The sequence below is a fragment of the Marmota marmota genome, unplaced genomic scaffold (genome assembly GCF_001458135.2).
Source record: "Marmota marmota marmota unplaced genomic scaffold, marMar, whole genome shotgun sequence".
Classification (NCBI taxonomy): Eukaryota; Metazoa; Chordata; class Mammalia; order Rodentia; family Sciuridae; genus Marmota; species Marmota marmota.
In genome coordinates this window covers 35,242,547-35,263,866 of record NW_026000082.1, presented here as the reverse complement: position 1 = coordinate 35,263,866, position 21,320 = coordinate 35,242,547, and the positions used below count along the sequence as shown (strand labels likewise).

Below are 21,320 nucleotides of genomic sequence, written 5' to 3'. Positions count from 1 at the left end.
AATAAGTAGCATCTTATCTTTGAAATGTAAACATCTCTGTGAAGCTGCAGCCCAAGGCCAGAGGCCTTATTAAAGGATCTTTCTTATTACACTTTGAATTTGCAAACACACTTCCACAAGCTATTATATATATTGTTACTATACTAGATAGTCCATAAATGTTTGTGAAAAAACTAGTGAAGGGGTATTCACAACCTGGAGTGCTGATCTCTTTCAGGCCTGTGGCCAAGTAAGATAGAGCAACAGGCAATAGGAAGCTTAACTACATTGAACTCTTTTATAGAGATTATTGTGCTGATAGTCCTAAGATCAATTATGGTGAAGATTTCTGGAAAAGCTTAATTAAGATTTTCTGTGGAGGAGGGAGGTGCCACTATAATCCCATCTTCTAGTCTTCCGTGTTGCTGCATCTGTGTCAACCCTATTCTTCAAAGACATTTCAAATCTAACAGTAATTAAGGTAAATGGTCGCCCAAATCCCTTTATTCAAGCTAAACTTGAAGTTAACACCCACAAGAACGGTGTGTACACACTGATACTAGTGGAAGCACGTGCTGCTGAGAGACGTCATTCTGCTTTCTCAAGCAGAAGACACAGGTTGAGTGTGAGGTCCTGCTCCTCCACTTCAGGTACGAAACCGTGGTTCTGAATTTGCTGCTTGAGTTGCCATGCCCAACCTGAAATTCTTGAGTTTAATTCTTGTCTGCATTTTGGATTGCTTCCTCAGGATCTGGGTCTGGAGATCCCCATTTCATTTCATTCTTGCCAAGATTGCACTTTTGGTTGGGGGAGTAGCTTTGGTACTGGGGATTAAATGCAGGAATGCTTTAACCACTGAGATACCCACCCCGAGCCCTTTTTATTTTGAGACAGGGTGTGTAAATTTTCTAGGCTGGCCTTGAACTTGTGATCTTCCTGCCTCATCCTCTGAAGTTGTTAGGATTAGAGGTACCACCAGTATACCCACTGCAGAGATTTTTAAATGTCAACTATTCTAATTTGTTCAAAGCTGGTATTTTACTGTTATTTAATATATGGTATTTCTGAGAAGTCTTCATATAGTCAGCAAGTGCCATTCATTGGTAGATTTTTGTTGCCCAAAATCTACAGATGTTTCATTTTGATTTTGTCCATTTTATCTTTCCCCTTTTAGAGTTATTTCTTTTCTAAGAGCATTTTGCCCACTGCCTGAATTTTTAAAAATGCTCTTTTTGTTTTGTTTATGTGGTACTAGGGATTGAACAAGAGAACTGATCATTTTGTTTGTTTAGAATCCTGAGGACTAATGCCATCCATGGTTGCAATCCTAGAGATTTGGGAAGCTGAGGCAGGAGGATTGCAAGTTTCGAGGCTAACCTCAGCAACTCAGTGAGAGATTGTCTCAATAAAAAATAAGTGAAGAGGGCTAGGATTGTGGCTCAGAGGTAGAGCTCTCGCCTAGCATGGGAGGGACCCGAGTTTGATTCTCAGCACTACATAAAAATAAAGGCATTGTGTTGTGTCCATCTACACCTAAAAAATAAATATTTTTAAAAAAATAATAAGTGAAGAGGTCCTGAGAGTTTAGCTCAGTGGTAAGAGTATATACTTAGCATATACAAGGCCAAGTTCAATCCCTAGCACACATACACACAAAATCCCAAATAATATGGATGTTTTTACAATGTTTTAGAATCCATATGACTTTAAATAAGGTTTTAAAAATTCTCTTTTTGTTTTGTTTATATGGTACTGAGGATTAAACCCTGGGGTGTCTACCACTGAGCTACATCCCAGACCCTTTTTAATTTTTTAAAAAATATTTTATTCCCTAGTTTTAGGTGGACACAATATCTTCATTTATTTTTTAATGTGTTGCTGAGGATCGAACCCAGTGCCTCATGCATGCTAGGCAAGGATTCTACCACTGTGTCACAAACCCAGTCCCCCTTTTTAATTTTTGAGACAGGGTCTTGCTAAATTGTTAAGGCTGGTTTTAAATTTGAGATCTTCCTGCCTCTGTCTTCCAAGTCACTAGAATTACAGGTGTGCACCAATATATTTAACTGAAAATGCTCCTGATACTGAATCCAAATAATAACAGAAGTATATAAAGAGAGATTGTTGAGAGCCACAGCCGAAGGGGCGCCAGCAAACTTCCAGCTGCCGGCTGATGATTGGCTCACAGCGGCCCCAGCAACATCTAGCTGATTGGCTCCTCTGCGGTGATGCTCATTGGGCTGTTTCCCTGCCCTTTCAGACCACGGAGCTGCTCATTGGGGGACTTTTTTGGCTCCGCCCACGTGACCCAGCCAATTGGCCTCAAGAGCAGGAGGATTGTGGGAGGTGGAGAGAAGCTTGTGTGGGGGAGAGAGGCTTGTGGAAAGCCGGTGGTGGCAGTTGAGGCTCTGAGGGTTTTTCCTGAGAGGCTGTTTTGTTTGGCGTGTGTGGTTCTAAAAATAAAGTTAGTTTCTTTTGACAAGTGGCTCCTGATTGTGCCCAGCCAGACTGCGGCAAGAGATGGTCTTTCCATTCCTTATTTCTTGTACAACCCAGTGTTAGTAGTATGACATGTGGCTTTTTAGACTTTCTTCTTCATATAAATGTTCATGCATGTGAGTGTTTGAGTATAGAGATATGTGTTTGTTTTTCACATTGTATATCTTTTTTTTTTTAAAGAGAGAGAATTTTTTTTTAATATTTATTTTTTAGTTTTTCGGCGGACACAACATCTTTGTATGTGGTGCTGAGGGCCGAACCTGGGCCGCACGCATGCCAGGCGAGCGCGCTACCGCTTGAGCCACATCCCCAGCCCACATTGTATGTCTTCTAAAACTTGCTTTTTCCAGGTGACATTAGACCTGGGGCATTTTTCCAAATTGGTACATTTAGATTTATCTTTATTAAAAAAATTAAATAGTTGTGTAGTATTTTATCAAATTGCTGGATCATAGTGTATATAATGTATATGCTTTTTTTTTTTTTTAAAGAGAGAGTGAGAGAGATAGAAAGAGAGAGAGAGAATTTTTTATTTAATATTTATTTTTTAGTTCTCGGNTCAGTGCTGGGGGATCAAACCCAGGTCCTCATGCATGCTAGGCAAGTGCTCTGTCACCCCTAGCCCTGAAACTACTTTTGATTGGTTTTCATTTTATTCCCTTTTTTTTTTTTAAAGAGAGAGTGAGAGAGATAGAAAGAGAGAGAGAGAATTTTTTATTTAATATTTATTTTTTAGTTCTCGGCGGACACAACATCTTTGTTTGTATGTGGTGCTGAGGATCGAACCCGGGCCGCACGCATGCCAGGCGAGCGCGCTACCGCTTGAGCCACATCCCCAGCCCTGCTTTTTTTTTTTTTTTGAGAGAGAATTTTTTAATGTTTATTTTTTAGTTTTCGGTAGACACAACATCTTGATTTTATTTTTATGTGGTGCTGAGGATCAAACCCAGCGCCCTGCGCATGCCAGGCAAGTGCGCTACTGCTTGAGCCACATCCCCAGCCTGTGTATATGCTTTTTAGAAACAAATTTTAATTGAGGGGTAACACATATTGTAGAGGGTACATCTTGTGTTAGTCTTGCAGCTAAGTGACTTTGGGCAAATTATTCATCTTCTCTGAGACTCAGTTTCCTTATCTATAAAACGAGGATGGAAATATTGAATATACCAGGCATGGTGATGCACACTTATCCTAGATACCTGGGAAGCTGAAACAGGAGGATTGCAAATTTAAGGACAGCTTGGGCAACTTAGTGAGACCCTGTCACAAAATAAAACATAAAATGGCCTGGAGATGTAGCTTAATGATAGACCCGCCCCTAGGTTCAGTCCCTAGTACACAAAAACAAAAACAATAAAACAAATACCTTATGTATTTTTTTTTTAGTTGTAGGTGGACATAATACCTTTATTTTATTTTTATGTGGTGTTGAGGATCAAACACAGTGCCTCACGCATGATAGGCAAGCTCTCTACCACTGAGCCACAACCCCAGCCCCTACCTTATGTAGTTGTGAGGATTTAAAATTATTCATTATGATATGTCAAGAGTTTTGTACAACCAATTAAAAAATAAATAAAATAAAATTATTCATGGGGTTGGGCATGTATCTCAATGGTAGAGCACTTGCCTAGCATGTGAGAAGCCCTGGGTTGATCCCCAGTACCAATAAAATAAATAATTTTTGAATTTAGCAAACATTTGTTGAGGGCCTTCTCTGTAATAGGTTATATTGGCAAGGGTTTTTTTTTTGTTTTTGTTTTGCAGTGCTGGGTATTAAACATGCAACCTCACACTCAAGACCTCACGCTTGATAGGCAAACTCTACCACTGAGCTACATCCCTAGCTCTAGAGTGTATATTTGATAGTGGTCTGTAAACTGGAACTTTATGCATGAAAATTCACCAGAAGAGTACTACAAAAAGGAATGTGTACTTCTGTCTCCTGTTTACCCTAGTGATATCTCTGAGTCTCTGCTTGATAAGTGCCTCTATACCAACCACTCTCCTCACCCGGACATCTTGATACGGACTTCTGGAGAAGTGCGGCTGAGTGACTTCTTGCTCTGGCAGGTACGTGGTTTCCAAGCACCACTATGTTTGTGTCAGGCTAAGAATTACAATTGTACCCAGACTGAATGAAAGTGGTTTGTCCCCACTCTCAGCCATGCTGGGACCAGGGAACTTGGGGCAGGGGGCTAAAATCTGGAGATGTATCTGTAGGCTATGCCTGGCAACATTTGCTTTCCCTTCCACATCTGACCCTGGCTTTGCAAACCTGTATGCTTCTTGATTTCCAAAGTGTAAGGTATCCAGTCTAGAGGGAAACTCAAGGCCACCCAACCTTAGTGAATATTTCACTTGTGTCCCTATTCAGCCAATGGGGCCTTGAAACACTGGTGACCTGCTATTTATCCTAGCACCTTTGGGCTAGATCTTATCTTTCAGTTACCAGCCTCTCCTTTTCAGAATAAAGGTCCTTATGTATGCAAGCTTGGCCCATGCAGGATTTAAACCACATCCACATCCTGAGGGTTTTGCTGTTTCCTCTTGGCTCAGTTACCTCAGCATAAGCGGTCTCCCATATCCAGTTAAGTTTGGTTTTGCTTAAAAATAAGATTGTTTTTGCTGCTACTCGATCCTTGGGTAGCACATGACTAGGGAAAATCCTTTTTCAAGGAGAGGTTGGAGGAAGACTCAACTTGGAAGCAGTTCACAAGGTTAAAGTCCAGAAATTTCAATGAACCACAGTCTACATGAACTAATAATTAGCTGCTGAAGATGCTTTCAGGTATTGGCTGCATTGAAGGAATTATAATGTACACCTAATGGTTCTGTGGCCCACTCTGCTCTTCAGATCACATTTGGAATTTATGGGCACTGAACTTTAAAAGACTACATTGGTAAAGTAGAGGATTTAACAGAAGAGGCCGATCTAGAGAATAAAGAGTCTCGTGTCTTAGTAGAAATGATAGGAAGATAGTGGTCTGGAAAAGGTAACAGTTTATTCCCTAAAAAAAACACAAAGTTGAGTTTTTCCTCCTTTGTGCTGGAAAGATAGCAGTGACCAAGTTAGAAATGATCCCTGCTGTTTTGAAACTTAAAATTTGTTGGCAAAGTCAAAATTCTGAACAAGTCATTAAAATCTGTGGAATGACAGGTCTAATCTAGCCTTCAAATATTTGGAAGAATATTACTTTGAAGAAATATACTTATCCTAGAGAGAAAATACCTGGGGCCATGGTATAAGTTGTGGGGAAACAACACTATTGTTTGTGGGAAAACAAACACTATTTTAGGACAGCAGGCTAACAACTAACCTGCCATGAGGCACTGAAATCCTTACCATTAAAAGTAGCAAGTGGTAGCCATCAGAAGTTCCAGTGGCTCATGCCTGTAATCCCAGCAACTTTGTTCAAATCTAGCCTCAGCAATTAACTAAGATCTTGTCTCAAAAAATAAATATAAAGGTCTGGAGTTGTAGCTCAGTGGCCGAGTGTTTGCCTAGCATGTGTGAGGCCCTGGGTTTCATCCCCAGCACTCTGGGGGAAAAACAAAGTTTCCAAAAAAGTTCAGTGATTATTATTTAAGATTGTCCTGTTCTGTGCTCTACTTTATGTACATTTAATTTATATAGTACCCTAAATAATACTCTTATTATCCAACTTCATACTTGAGGAAACTGAGGCCCAAAGAGGTTAAATAGCTCACCCCAGTTCAAATAGAGCCAGAATTCAGATCCAGGAAGTCAGAATGCAGACCCATGCTTTTAATTAACCATGGTGCCATGCTGCTGCTACTGAAAAATAACAATGTTATTTGTTCATTGCTGGCTTTTATCAGACAGTGTCTCTTAGATGACCTCTAAGAGCCAAGAGCCAATAACATAATCCAGATGTTATTTCATATTCCTAAAATTGGCTCTTAGAAAAATCTTGGTGGAGATGTTGATTGAGACTTGTTTTAGTTCTGCTTGCCACAGGCTGGTGATCTCACTGCCTCAGATTACCCCTCCCCCATCCATGAGGGAATCAGGGCTGGTCAGGGAAGCCACTGCAGCTCAGGATGCCTATGCTATCTCATTTCTGGGCTTCCTGCTCAGCCTGTTCTTCCATTGGGAGAGTCACCAACATTGTAGCCCAACAGCACATTACTAAACCATACCCTTGGCTGGGGATGTGGCTCAAGCGGTAGCGCACTCGCCTGGCATGCGTGCGGCCCGGGTTCGATCCTCAACACCACATACAAACAAAGATGTTGTGTCTGCCAAAAACTAAAAAATAAATATTAAAAAATTCTCTCTCTCTCTCTTAAAAAATAAATAAATAAATAAATAAATCATATTCTTCCTTCCCTATCTTTCCCAGACCTCCCACTCCTGCCTAGTGTTCCAACCTGTTCTTTGGCCAGAATATACATTTTGGAACCTCTGTGAGGCTATCCTTCAGTTCCAGATGAACCATAGCATGCTTCAGGTAAGAGTTTGAGGCCGGTCTGTCTGGAAGGGATTGAAGAAAAGGTTAGCACTGATGGACCACCATGCTGTATACCAACATTTTCTGATAAGCATGTTGATATATCTCATTTAATGCTCCCAAGAACCATTGAGATAGGTCTTATTAGCCTCCCGTATACAAATGAGTAAATAGAAGGAAAATAGTTTAGTCAAGGACATATATGCAATAAGAGATAGGAGTTAGGTTCTAGGTACAAGTCTAACCTCTTAAAAACCCAAGAAAATGTTTCTTAGAGAGATTGATCATAATAAGCCTTTAAAAAGAGTAGCTAGGTGCAGTGATACATGCCTGTAGTCCTAAGAGGGAGAAGCAGGAGGAATGTGAGTTTGAGGTCAGCTGGGACAACACAGCAAGACCTCTGTCTTCACTACCACCACCACCACCAACACACACACACACACACACACACACACCCCAAACAAACAAAAAAAAAAAACAGAAAAATTGTTTAACATTAGTATACAAAATCTAGGCGTTTTCCAGAAAGGGTTAAGAAGAAAATAGTATTGTCTTTCTATTGCATGGAACTATATTGTGCCAAGACTTGTAGTTCTACTTCAGTTTTGATCACCAGATCTTGAAAGGGTTTTCCTTAGGAGGTAGTCATCTGCATCTGATTAGCACTTAATAATAATGGGTGTGGGTGATGGTGGCTCACATAATTGGGATTTACTATGGTGATTTCATGTACATTTTCTTATTTAACTCTTCCAAACAATTCAACAGGTTTGGTGACCTTTTTTTTTTTGGTGCTGGGGATTGAACCCAGGACCTTGTACACTGATCTTTCAAATATGAAAACAGATGGGTAAAGAGACTTTAACTGTCCCATACTAAGTAACTGCCACAGAACTAGGAACCTGAACTTTAAAATCAAAGCAGATGCTACTTCTTAAGTCTTTAGAGATAATGGACAGGAAAAAAATAATAACGTTAAGTCAGGGCTTCTCAACCTCCTTGGTCTTGGGGCCTTTGGGGAATCTAATGAAAGCTGTAGGCCATCTTCCTTAAAAAACAATTGCAGACTAGTTTTCCATGAAATTTCATTTATCGCTCAAATACATAGAATACTTTCAAGGGATTTATATAATGAATCCCAAGTTCAAAACTCCTGGTATAAGTCAATAAATCACAAAAGTTTGATCATTAGTTTGATCACTGAAACTCAAAATATGAGGAAAGAAGTTTAGAACAAATGAAAACAGGAAAGTCTCAATTATTCAGTCCTGAGGAATGAATATCAGATTTTTTCACAAGACCAAAGCTCCCTCAAAAAACTTTTTTTTTTTTTAATGAGGTAACTTTTTTTTTCATAGCTTTATCTTATTCATTTATTTTTTTGTGTGATGCTGACAATTGAACCCAGGGCCTCACATGTGCTAGGCAAGCGCTCTACCACTGAGTCACAACAACAGCCCTCAAAGAACTTTTAAAACCCTTTTTATGGAAAACTTTCTGAAATGTGTCTCGAACATAATTCATCAACACCTCCTATAGACCAGGCATTTGCTTATGATGATGATGATTAGAACAGTCACTTCTAATGATGATGTTGATGATGTTGATGATGATAATGGTAACTGCCACCTTTAAACAATTCACTGTACAGTGATACCCTTGTAAAGTGGAACTGTGTTCTCTAAATTAGATGGTCCCAAAATATCTGGCTTCAGGATTTTTTGTGTATTCTGTGCCTTCCTTCTTTCATTTCCTACTGCTGTCAATGGCTAATTTTGACAGCATCTCTCCTCTCTTGCCTTCCTCTTTACCGTTTTAGATCAGCTATAGGCAAAGAAATCACTTCACCAAGCATGTTAGAATTGTGTGTATAAAATAAGAGTAGATTGGCTCTGCATGCAACCCAGAGAAGCTTGGTGCATGAGCTTTTATGTATGGATACTCTTGTGGATGAACCTCCAATTTGGCTGCCCAGGAGTCTTTTTTTAGTAATTTCAGGTTTCACAGATACTTTTCACAGGGTTGTCAGAGTAGTTACCTCAGGTTTCATCTATTCTGTAAATTTTTGTTGAATCCCTAGAAAGAGTCAGGCACAAAGACAGAGGAGAGTCACCAATTAGCTGGCCAGACAAGGTCTCTACCTTCATGGAGCTTATATTCCTAGTTGTGGAGACACAACTAGGAATTTATTTATTTATTGTTTACAATAAACAAGAAAACAAATAGAAAATTCCTGATTGTAATAAGCCAATAAAGAATACACAGAGTGATGTGCTAAGGTAATGGATGAGTGCAAGGTACTTACTGAAGTTGTGATGTTGGGGTCTTGGCAGAACAGTCTTAAAAAGCCAGTGTGCCTAAGTGGGAGGCATGAGATGAGACTGGAAGGAGTCAGACTTCTGATGGTGCAGAACTTGGTAAGCCATGGGAACAAAACCGATGGCCTTAATCATGGGCATGATAGGATCTGATTGGTATTTGGTAAAAATCACTTAGGAGTTTCAAGGGCAGGACTCAGAGGCAAGAGACCAAATTTCTGCTATCGCCAGAGTTGAGAGAGATGTGCCTCTAGGTAGGGTAGTGGCAGTTAAGCAGGGGAGGACTGAAGGTTAGGGATAAAAATGAACATTAAATCAAAAACAGCTCTGGATGTGGTTGTACATACCTGAAATCAGGAGAGGCTGAGGTAACTGACCATAATTTTGAGGCCAACCTGAGGGTCTTAGCCAGACCTTGTTTCAAAATTTAAAAGACTGGGAGGGCTAGGGAAGAATGGAGGTACTTCGGATTAGACAGAGGGGAGTAAAATGTTTTAATCAGCTTTTTTGCTGCTGTGACTAAATGACCTGACTAGAGGTCAGGTAGGGGAGGAAAAGTTTATTTAAGGACTGAAGGTTTCAGAGGTATCAATCTGTAGACAGCAGACTCTATTCCTTGGGGCAGGACATCATGGCGGAAGAGTGGGGCAGAGGGAAGCAGCTCACGTAGTGATCTGGAAGCAGAGAGAGAGAGAGGTCTCCACTTGGCAGATACAAATATATATCCCAAAGCCATACCTCCATTTCCTACCTCCAGCCACACCCTACCACTACCAGTTACTACTCAGTTTAATCCCTGTCAGGGGATTAATTCACTGATTGGGTTAAGACTCTCACAACCCGATCATTTCTCCTCTGAACCTCTTGCATTGCCTCACACATGAGCTTTTGGGGCATATCTTGCATCCAAACCATAACATAAAATGAAGGGTAGGGGTTTGGGGGTAGGGATGATAGTAGAATCAGACAGATAGATGATAGAATGAATCAGACATTACTCTATGTGCAAATATGATTACACAACCTGTGTAACTCCATATCATATACAGTCAGAAGAATGAGAAGTTATACTCCATTTATGTATTTTGTGTCAAAATAAATTCTTCTGTCAATTAGAATAAATAAAAAATTTAAAGGCTGAGGATGTAGTTCAGTGGTTAAATGCCCCTGGGTTCAATCCTAGTACTGCCCCCCAGCCAAAAGAAAAAAGAGCAGAAACAAATGAAACTAAGTATATCAAGGTGACAATACCCCTGTACCAAAAGAAAGAAGTTCATTCAAGTTACCTGCATAACTTGATGATATATCTTTATGATGATATATCTTTAGTGAAATCTACTTGGGATTTAAACTGGAAAACAGATTTAAACATTACTTAAGAGGTCTGTTGTTAGTGCTAATGTTGATGATATAATTCTGAAAATCTTAGTTTCTTGTAAGATAAAGCAATTCAGTACAAACACTAATATTTTTAGAAACCAGGATATATAGGTTGTGATCTATGCAGTTGAATGGATAGCTCTACCATTTCCTTGGATGGGATAGAGTCAGGAATTCCATTTTGTACCTGTGAATCATAAGTGCAGACCTTCATTGAGCTCCTACTCTTACATACATCCTTTACCTAGATTCTGTGAGGTGCTATAAAGTACATACTATCATTGCCCCCAGTTTTGGAGTAAGGAAACTGAAGTTATAACAGAGACTGAATTAAGCCTTTCCAGCAGGGTCCCCAGGGTCAGGGGCTGGCCTGGCTTTCTCTATCCAGCAACCCTCAAAGCTCTTTTCTAGAAACATTTGCACATTAGCAGAAGTGCTAAGGGGTGAATCCAGACTGATAACATCCTTCTCACGAGTCTGGCCTCAGACCTGAAAGACCTTTCCAACCTTTTCTCTTAACTCCTTGTTACATACCCTGTTTTGTGGCCCAACTGAATTCTATTGTCAAAATTTGTGCTTAAAATTGATCAAATTATACTGTTGTGTGCATGTATGAATGTATTATAACAAATCCCACTGTTATGTATAATTATAATGCACCAATAAAAAGGGGTGTAGAAATCCGAGCTGCTCTGTTTCTAGACCCAACCAGTGTGTCCCTGTTCTCTGCAGGAGCAGAGGGCAGGGGTAGGTTCTGGACATAGAGCAGCTTACGGGATGAAGGGCACAGCTACAAGTTGTTGGGAGCCAGACCTAGGTATCTGAAGGACCATGACAGTCACCAGTGGTCACCTACCTGATGTTGGGAGGCTGGCAAAGGGAGAAAATCTTGGCTATGACATAGTAGGTATTGTCAACAGGGAGATAGGAAATCAGGCCAGGGAAGATGGGGGCAGTTCAGAGCATCTGGTCCTCAATTTGCATGAATGTGGGTCCATGAGAGCTCAAGATGGGTAAACAGAGGTAAGTAAAAGATGTCTGTCCACCTAACTCTAAGTCTGATAGAATAGATGAAGAAGACATGTAGTCCCACAAAATTTCCTTCAGTGCACTGGTCATAGTTTAAACCAGGCTGATGGACTATTATGTTCACAGTGCTCTTCATACAGTCACTGTTTTCTCAGGAGAAGTTAAGAGCTCCAGCTATTGTCTTTGGCATTTTGAATCACAGCACTGCCTACTTAGCCATCTGCCTAACTAGAGTACCATTTTCCTCATCTATAAAATGAGAGGATTATGACAATTATAATATCTACCTCAGATATGTGATAAGGATTCAGTAAGCTAATACATGAAAAGTGCTGCATGCAGTGGCTAATATGATCTACTGCAAGTGTTTCTAGGCCCCTAATCAGACTTTTCCTGTCTCTAAAGAAGCTATATACACATAGCCCCTGCTCATCCCATCCTCAGTACAATTTCCAGGTAGATTCTAGGGGCACTTGAGATCATCATGCTTCTTGTAGGAGGTGCTCTCTGCTCTCTATTCAAGGGCAGCCCTCACAGGTGTGGTCCCCAGGTTGCTGGCCTGAGCATGCTGGTTGTAGCTTTAAAGAAGACTCTTCATTGGTTTATTCTTGGCAGTTCTGGGGCCTGAACCTGGGCCCTTGCGTGTGCTAGGCAAACACCCTCACCACAGCCCTTAAATGTTTTGAAGCCCAGGAACTACAGCCTCTCTCCAGGCACCAGCAAGGAGGTGGAGGACTTAAGGATTTACGTCCTAGAGGGTCTGTTACATCTTGTTCCTTGATTTTTCCAAAAAGAAAAGCAGAAAGGCCTAGTGTCTCTGGGGAAATTGATAAGTTAGGCCACATTTCTCAAAGTGAGTTTCTTGGAGCCCTGTGCCAAGATTGTATAAGGTTTAAACAAAAGGTCTCTGAAGGAATTAATATACTCACCCAGGTGTGGTGGTGCACACCTGTATGCTACTCAGGAGGCTGAGCAATAGGATAGCAAGTTTAAGGTCAGCTTCAGCAACTTAGCAAGACCCTGTCTCAAAATAAAAAGAGCTGGGGGTGTTAGCTCAGTGGTCAAGTGCCTCTGGGCTCAATTAATGCTTAGCCCCCCCCCCCCCCAAAAGAATTAAAACTCATTTCCCTTCTGATATATGGTCAGGAAGAGAGACATTGACCTTCAGGACATGTTAGCTTTGGTTTTCTGGAGGGTGAGTACCTGAGAAGAACCTCAGTTACCTCTGAGATTAGGAGAGTAGACCCAGACCACATGGGGATAGACAGGTATCTAGAAGCAGATCATGAGCTTCCCCACTTCACCCTAGAAATTAGAGGTTATCCATAGAAGCAGGACGCATTTCCATCATCCTCCCCAAATGCCACCTTGGAGAATCCAAAGGAACTGTGTGACCTAGGCCAAATCCCTTCCCAGCTCATCCTTAGTGTCCTTGTCTGTGAAATGAGGCTGTAACAGATTGTGTTAGCAGTGGTCTCAACTCTGTCATCCTCACAGTGAGGATGTGATTCCTGGCAAGTAGGGGTCAGGCTTTACCTTGGCTACAGCCTCCATGTCCAACATCCCATCAGAAGCCATTGTTGGGAGGAATCCTGAGCCTCACTAAGTGCCTTTAACCAACCCTGCATTTCTTCCCTCTGGGACTAGGTGCCCCCTATCCTTTCTGTCCTGTCAGAACTTGGCCTGGGTAGCCCTGGCCACCAGCAGTGGTGATAAAATTGCTGATAGTTAATATAGGCTCTAGGCTGGCCATTCTTTATCTCATTGCTTCTCAAACAGTGCAGTCGGGTGGATACCATTATCCCATTTTGCAAATAAAGAAATAGCTTTTAGAAGCACTAGCCTGGCATATACAAGGTGCTGGGTTCGATCCTCAGCACCACGTTTAAAAAATGAATAAATAAAGTAATGGTATTGTGTCCAACTATAACTAAAAAATAAAATTAAAAAAAAATAGCTTTAGAGAGGTAAATGAAGCCTTTGGACAGGAACTTCTCAAATATCCATGTTCTAGGCTGATTGACTCTACCCTGAGCAAGTTCTTCCATTTCACGGCACTTTACCTCTTATTCCCACTGAGAGGATATTCTCCTCCTTGCATACACCCTACTTCTGTCCAAATATTCTCCCCATTGGTTGAATATCAGCTCAGATTCTGCCTGTTACTGGGTGCAGTGGCACATGTCTATAAATTCAATTACTCAGCAGTTTGAGGCAGGAGAATCACAAGTTTGAGGCCATGGACAAATTAGCAAGAAGATCCAGTCTCAAAACTAAAAATTAGAAAGTGCTGACGATGTTCCTCAGTGGTAGGGTACTCCTGGGTTCAATCCCCAGAACTAGGGGAGAAAATATAAAATTTTGCCTGTCCATGATGTTTCACTGCTCCTTGACCTTCATCAACCCTAATTGCTTTCTCTGAGCTTGTTTGACCCCATCTCTTGCCTCCCTGAGGACCTCTTCCACATTCTGCCTTGTGTTATGGTACTTTGTATTCATGGTTTTGTCCTGTGCACCTTCATACTTACAACAAAGTTTTATAGGTAGAGCCCAAAGTTCATCTTTACTAAGGCCAGAAAAAAGCCCTTTAGACAAGATGGAGAACTTCTCAAGATGGAGAACTTTATAGCTCTAGTACCCTTCAATGCCTTGAGACAACCCAGAGCCTATGGGAAGGAGATTCCTTTGTCTATTTCTTTTTTTTTTTTTTAAGCTACATTCCCAGTCCTGCCTGTCATAGTGTCGTGTGACTGGGATTACAGGGAGGCTGAGGCAGGAGGATTGAGAGTTCAAGGTCAGCCTTAGCAATTTAGTGAGGCTTTAAGCAAGATCCTAACAAAGACCTCTTAGAAAATAAACACATACACACACACACACACACACACACAAACACAAATTAAAAAAAAAAAAAACAGTTGGGGATGTGGCTCAATTTTTTTAAAAATATTTTTTAGTTGTCAATGGACCATTATTTTATTTATTTATATGCGGTGCTGAGAATTGAACCCAGTGCCTTATTCATGCTAGGCAAGCACTCTACCACTGAGTCACCACCTCAGCCTGAGGTGGTTCAATTTTAAGCCTTAGTTCAATCCCCAATGCCCAAAAATAAAATTATATTTAAAAAACAATCCCTAGTCCTTCTCTTGTTTTGAGACAGTGTCCCACTAATTTTCCCAGGTTGACCTTGAACTTGCGAGTCCTTCTGCTTCTGGAATCGCTGGGATTGTAGGCCTGGGCTACTGTGCCCTGCCTCTTTTGTCATCTTTGTTCATACAGTAGATCTTTATTGCTAAAAGATCTTAGCAATCCTCCAACAGACAGACAGCACCTCCCTCACAGCTCCATTGTGAGGGTCAAGTGAGAAAACAGATAAAGTGCTGTGTACATGTTAGACATTCTTTAAAGGATGAAGACAGGAGCCTGATGCAGTGGCTCATGCCTACAATCTCAGCTAGTCAGACTGAGGCAGGAGGATCACAGGTCTGAGGCAAGCTTAGTAACTTAGCAAGACCCTGTCTCAAAAAAAAAAAAAAAAAAAAGATTGGGGATGTAGCTCAGTGGTAAAGCCCTTCTGGGTTCAATCATTTAAAAAAAAAAAAAAAAAAGGCAGTCAAGGTGCTTATAGTGCCTTTAATTAGATCAAAGACATGACCACAGGGTAGAACATGGTAAGGGTCATCAGTGTTTGGGATACCTAGAGGTATCCTGTAGGAACACCTAGTTGCCCACTCATGAAAAAGGCTTGGCAGGAGAAGCTCTGGTGCAAAGGCTCCATAGGCCAGACAGACTGGCAGTAACAGAGAGCATCAGTGTGGCACAGCTAGGCCTGGGTTCTGCTCCAAAGGGATATTCCCCTACTGTGCCAGGAGCATCCTCACTTCTCTCCTAGGATCATGCGGTCAGCTGATTGTTTCACATGTAAAAGGCACCCCAAGTGCCAGAGGAAAAAGCACAGTCCCTGACCTCTAGGAGTTTGTGGTTTGCCTGAAGGCATACACTCAAGGTCTGAGAAGTGCTGCCAGAGACTATAATTGCCACCTGGTGTTAGAACTGGTTCCAGGAGCTCTGTGGAATCTTCAAGGGCTTATTTTCTAACAGTAAAAGTGGACTCTGGACACTAACACCTGTTCTAGGAAGATGCAATAAGTGACTGGAGAGAGTTAAACTTGCTTCTCAGTGTTCACAGAAAGGCCATTTGCTGGAAGAGGCAGGCCTGACTTCACACAGGAGAAGAGTCTGGAGCTGAAAACTCATTCAGGGAATTGGAAGGATGGCACTCCCAGAGTAATCTGGGAGACCACAGGAAGTGACCCAATGAACAGTGCCCCAGAATAGAACCCTTCCTTGCAGCAAACAATAGACAATAACAGCTTGTAAAATTGCTGTTTCTGTCTGAGAACCTGCTAATATGTTAAAGAGGGTTTTGCATATATTATCTCTTAATCCTTAAAACCACTCTTCAAGGTACGCACAACCCCCACTTTACAGATGAAGAAATGAGGTTAGGAAAGGATTTGCCCAAAGCCACGAAGCTAGATGGTGGGGAAATCAGAAGTCAGATCCACATTTTCAGGTTCCCTTTCAAGTGCAAGCCTGAGAAGAATTGAGAAATACAGATTCTGCTACACAAAACAAACCAAGATGGATCCCTAACTGCCATTGCCCTGCCTGCACAATGTGGGCACCACCTACTGCACACCTATTCCCAAAACTTTCCAAAGCTGGTCCAAATTCCACAGTTCCACTTCACTTGGCCTACCCTGTGCCCTACTCTACTTCTTCCATCCCAGTTCTGCCCATACCTAAACATGATCTCCCTACCCCAAACCCCACTTTTCTCCTAGCAGAAGGCCCGAGACACGTATGCAGAGGAACTGAAGAGGCACCAGCTGGAGAGGGACCAGGCTGCAGTGACAGAGCAGCTGCTGCAAGAGGGGCTCCAGGCCAGTGGGGACGCCCAGCTCCGACGGACACGCTTGCACAAACTCTCAGCCAGACGAGAAGAGCGAGTCCAAGGCTTTCTGCAGGCCTTGGAACTCAAGCGAGCTAACTGGCTGGCACGTCTGGGCACTGCATCAGCCTGAATGAGGCTGGCCACCTGCCACTTTGCCTTGCCCTCCAGCTCCCAGGGCCCCACTCCCCTTCCTTTCCCCACCCGCCTCTTTTTTTTAGAAAGGCCCCTCCCTCCAAGTGATGAATTTCACTCCTCTTGGCTTGTTAGGGGAGCTCCCAATGCCAATTCTGCTGGCTATACATACCTTTGGACTGGGATAATGGCCCCTGAAGGTGAGAGTCTCATACGAGTACACTAAACCCAGTACACCAGTAGGTTTGGAGAGCAAGGAATCCCAATTCATTGGCTATTTGCTCCATTCACCTTTGCCACCACCACCTATATTCTGGATGCAGTTTATCTACCAGCACATCCTTCAGCACACAGAATGGCAGCAAAGAGGTCTCTCCACCGCCTAGCCCTTTACCCATCCATCAGCGCCCCCCTGACTTTCACAAAAGATTTGGCTCTACCTTGTTTCTGCTGGTAAACAGCTAATAGGCAGCCAGTGTTATTTGGGCAAGGAAGAAAGGGGCGGGAGAGACAGAGAAAATTTGCCCATCTGCTGCTCCTCCCCTTGGCTCTCCACCTGGGATTTGCTATTGAATCTCTACCCCCTCCCACCACGCAATACTGATTGCTCACTGAAAGGCTCAGCGCCCCCAATGGCGCTAGGAAGCCAGGCGGGTGATTACAATCCAATTACCTATTGTCGACTCAGCCCACACAAGCTTTTCCCCTCCCCTTGCAGGGCATGGGGCCAGGCTGCACTCCCCAGTGAGACTGGCCCCCTCCATGGCTCCAGGGTAACAGGGGCCTCTAGGCCCTGGTGAGTCTAATCCAACGCTGGCTTCCTTCCTTGTGACACATCAGCGTAGAACATGCATATCTTCCCACCTGACTGCCTCCGGCCCTCACCATCTCAAACTCTTGATTCCTACTTCCAATATTTGAGGCTTCCCATAGCTCTTTGACCTGGCTCCCTACGTAGGCCCCAAGATGATTTATTCTCAGCATGGCAAAACTTGTTCCAGATCCTCTCTGCCCATGAGGGCCAAGGTCGCCCAGCAGGAAGATGAGTACAGATTCAAGGCTATGTCCTTTTCCTTACCTCCCCTTGCCAGGCAGCTCTGCAGAGCTGCCGAGAGGATTACTGCCTTTGAAGAGCTGTCTGCCTGAGCAACTCCGTGCTTTAGGTGCCCCAGAGCAGCAAGGACCAACCAGTAATGCCGGCCAAATGCTACTCTAGTCTTCTCGTTTTATATTCTGCAAGCTGTTTCCCAGCACTTCCTTCCAGGAGAGAGGTGGGATCTTGCAAGCCGTGTTGAGTGTACTCTTTAGACCCCTAAATTTTCTATATTCTAGTTTCCTCCTCCTTTCTGTGCCTACATACCTGGCAGTGGAGACCCCTTGGCCATCATTCCTACTCCCAGAATCGAGCATAAATGCCAGATAGTGCGGTTGAGAAGCCAATCAACATACTTTGGCAAGGCCCCCTACACACCTGGCACTCCCCACTACCAATCCCTGGCACGGGGTTCCCAGAGAGCAGGTGCTGTACATTTTCCAGCTTTACAATGGGGCTGTTGACAGCCTTAATTAGGGAGGCATGAATTATGCGACCATAATGCAGAGCCCTACAATTAAGGCGGGAATGAGGGACTGGAGGCAGCAAACGGAATCTGCCCTGTGAGCGTGATTGTTGGGTCCGTCTCCCTTCTCTGACTCCTTCAAGATTCGGGTAGAGATGATTAATGGGACTGGTATCTCTCCTTGGCCTGAGGTCCTATATTCTGGGAAAGGTACACGGGTGGAGTTGGGAGGAGCTGCCCCAAGAGGCACTGTGGGGGTGGTAAAGAAAGAAGCAGAAGGCTCATGACTGCCCAGGAACAAGGGCTGCAAGATACTTCAACTCGTGGTTGTTTCCTTTTCTCCTGGTATGATTTGTACAAACCAACCCTTGCCTCACAAAAATCAGGTGGGTCCTATTTATGTGTCCTCCCACCTGTGAGCCAGATCCCTTTTTTGAGGATATTTATCCTGTTCTTGTGTTCTCCTGGGTCTCAAATAGAATTTTTAAAATTCTTAGATGTTAAGATGTGTTTTAAGTGCAACAGAAGAACACCCTGTTTTGCTGCTGCAATTGCCTACCCATCCTCCGGTGCACTTTGCTAGCTCCAGGACCCCTGGCTTTGAGTTTAGGGACACTAGAAGAGTTCTTTTGCCATCACAGCACCTGTTCCTCTACTTGTTTCCTAATCCCCAGACGCTTTCTGCCACCCCCTTCCTCTCTCGCAAGTGAAAGGAAACCAGCTTGACAGTGTGGAAGGAGGGATTTCTCCAGCTGCAGTGTCTGCAGCGCCCAGACTTGGTGGCCGCGTCGGGTGGGGGCAGCTGGGCTAGATGTATCTGAAACGGGCAGTGCTTAGGGGGAGGGGAGTGCTTTCAGGCCTTTTGGTGGCCATTCGTCGTCACTCAGTGCCAGGGTTCTGAGGTCTGTTCATGCAGGGACCTAAGGGAGTCAACCGACAGGCTTGGGGGGAGGCAGAGCAACGGGTGCTGAAAGGACAGCTCCTACCTGCCCCGCAGCACCCGAAAGGCATCTCTACGTGAGAAATCTCCCCCTCGAACCCTCACCCCACCTCGAGCTGACCGCCTTTCAGGTGAGGCGTTCGAAGGGCTTCCCCGAAGTGGCAGTTCGGAAGGATGCACGTCCGGCTGCGCCAAGCTGGCCTCCTCTCTTCCCACTTTAGCGTCAGCCTTGGCCCCTAGAGCAGCAGCCTGTGCCTCAAGCGGCGCGCCTCCTCCCGCCTCCAGTGGAGCAAGGCAGCGCGGCCAGACCTCGCAAACCCCTCTTCTGGGGCCCCCAGAGGGAGCAGGAAGGAAAGCGGCTGAGATGCGCCCTGAATGTCGCACGGCTTAGAGAAGTGGGTAGCTCGGTTGCATAAGGTGGAAGGAACTTGATAGTTTGCAAAAGCCAGCTCTCGGCGGGAGCAAACATAGCCCGCCGCCTTGCGGGCCCCTCCTCATTTATTGCCTTAGACGCGCGCCTCCCCCACTGCGCCCCCACCNACGAGTTCCCCGGGATTGCGCGCGCCTCTCTCCCGCCTTCGACGGCTGCCATAGCAACGGCGCTCGGCTCCGCCTCCGGAGGGGTTTGTTTGCACCATCTGCAGCTGTTGCTCCAGCCTGGAGCTGTGGCGCCGGCCCCGCTGGGGTTTGGCCCGCGCTACCCGGCCCGCTCCGTGCAAGCTTAAGGCCTGCTCAATACTTCAGTTCCTTGTATGGAAGCTAGGCAGACATGTGTCCCAAAGTTGTGACACTTCTAGTTTTTTTTTCCCCCGGAACCCCGTTAAGTTCAAAGAATCGCCTCAGAAACTAGTTGTTTCTTTGTTTTATAGGCTGAAGGGGATGCTAAAGGAGATAAAGCCAAGGTGAAAGACGAAGTATGTATTATTTGTTTTCTTTAGGGGGGTTCATACAAAAGTCTTGGACAAAAAAACCCCACAGGACTCCTTTGGTGATAATCAACCACATTTCTTGTCTTGAATCTGTCTTCATTCCCTGTAGTGTAGAACAAAATTGGCACAAAACTTTTATTTTTCTAACTTTATTCACTTTTATTTCAATAGCCACAGAGAAGATCTGCAAGGTTGTCTGCCGTAAGTATATATACTTCCAATTTTTAATATTTGTTCCTGAAACTAAAAAGCATTGCATCTGATGAATTATGTTTAGTGGCTGGTTTTGAATGTTATACTCTAGTTTGGACTATTGCACATATGGAGTTCACTGGTGGGACACATTTGTTTTGATATTCTGAAAGAAATCCAGCCACAAAAACTTTAGTAAGAGAAAACTTCCATCCCTTTGGTACTGATTTGGTTGTGGGTTTTCTTCGGTTTGTTGTACTAATATTCTCTTCTTCCCCTTTGCCTGTCAAAATAAGAAACCTGCTCCTCCAAAGCCAGAGCCCAAGCCTAAAAAGGCCCCTGCAAAGGTAAGTAGAAAGAACTTAAGGGGTAATGGTGCTAATATTGGAATTGATAATTTTCACAGAAAGAATTGTACTTCACTACCTTAACCTAATTCAGCATGATGGATGTTAAAAGTTGTTTTGTTTGCTTGCCTTATTCCTGATGTTGGTAGCATTGGTTTCTGTCATCAGTTCAAAAACTCTGCCCTTGGATGTTAAACACCCAAGTGTTTGACCTGGTTTTTCTATTAATTATACTTAGACATGAATTTTTGTGTGCTGAACTTCACAGCATGGCATGGTGGTGCACACCCATAGTCCCAGCTACTTGGGATGCTGAGGCAGGAAGGTTGTAAGTTGGAAACAAGCCTCAGCAACTAAGACCCTATCTCAAAATGAAATTTAAAGGTGGGGGCTGTGGGGATGTAGCTCATTAGTAATATTGGCCTAGCATGTGCTAGACCAAGAGTTCAATCCACAGGACCTCTAAAAAATGTTTTCTAATTTAGTGTAGTTTTTGATCAGTCCTTGTAAATGGGTGGTTGGGTAGGTATACTATGTAGAACTTCACAGACTATACCTTGGTAATATGCGTGGGGAGAAACAGT

The 21,320-nt window shown here is 43.4% G+C and overlaps 1 protein-coding gene across 2 annotated transcripts in view; it reads left to right on the top strand.

Moving 5' to 3' along the window:
• The window catches only part of Dhdds (dehydrodolichyl diphosphate synthase subunit), a 36,003-nt gene extending 17,179 nt beyond the window's left edge, over positions 1-18,824 (top strand). The window contains exons 7-9 of one of the 2 annotated variants that reach the window (XM_015485461.2): positions 4,437-4,551; positions 6,846-6,953; positions 16,531-18,824. In XM_015485461.2, the coding sequence (XP_015340947.1) occupies positions 4,437-4,551; positions 6,846-6,953; positions 16,531-16,767 (460 nt within the window). In that variant the 3' untranslated portion in view covers positions 16,768-18,824. Of the gene's footprint in view, positions 1-4,436; positions 4,552-6,845; positions 6,954-16,527 lie in introns of both variants that reach the window. The other variant, XM_048816045.1, reaches the window with a different exon arrangement.
• The last annotated feature ends 2,496 nt before the right edge of the window (positions 18,825-21,320 follow it).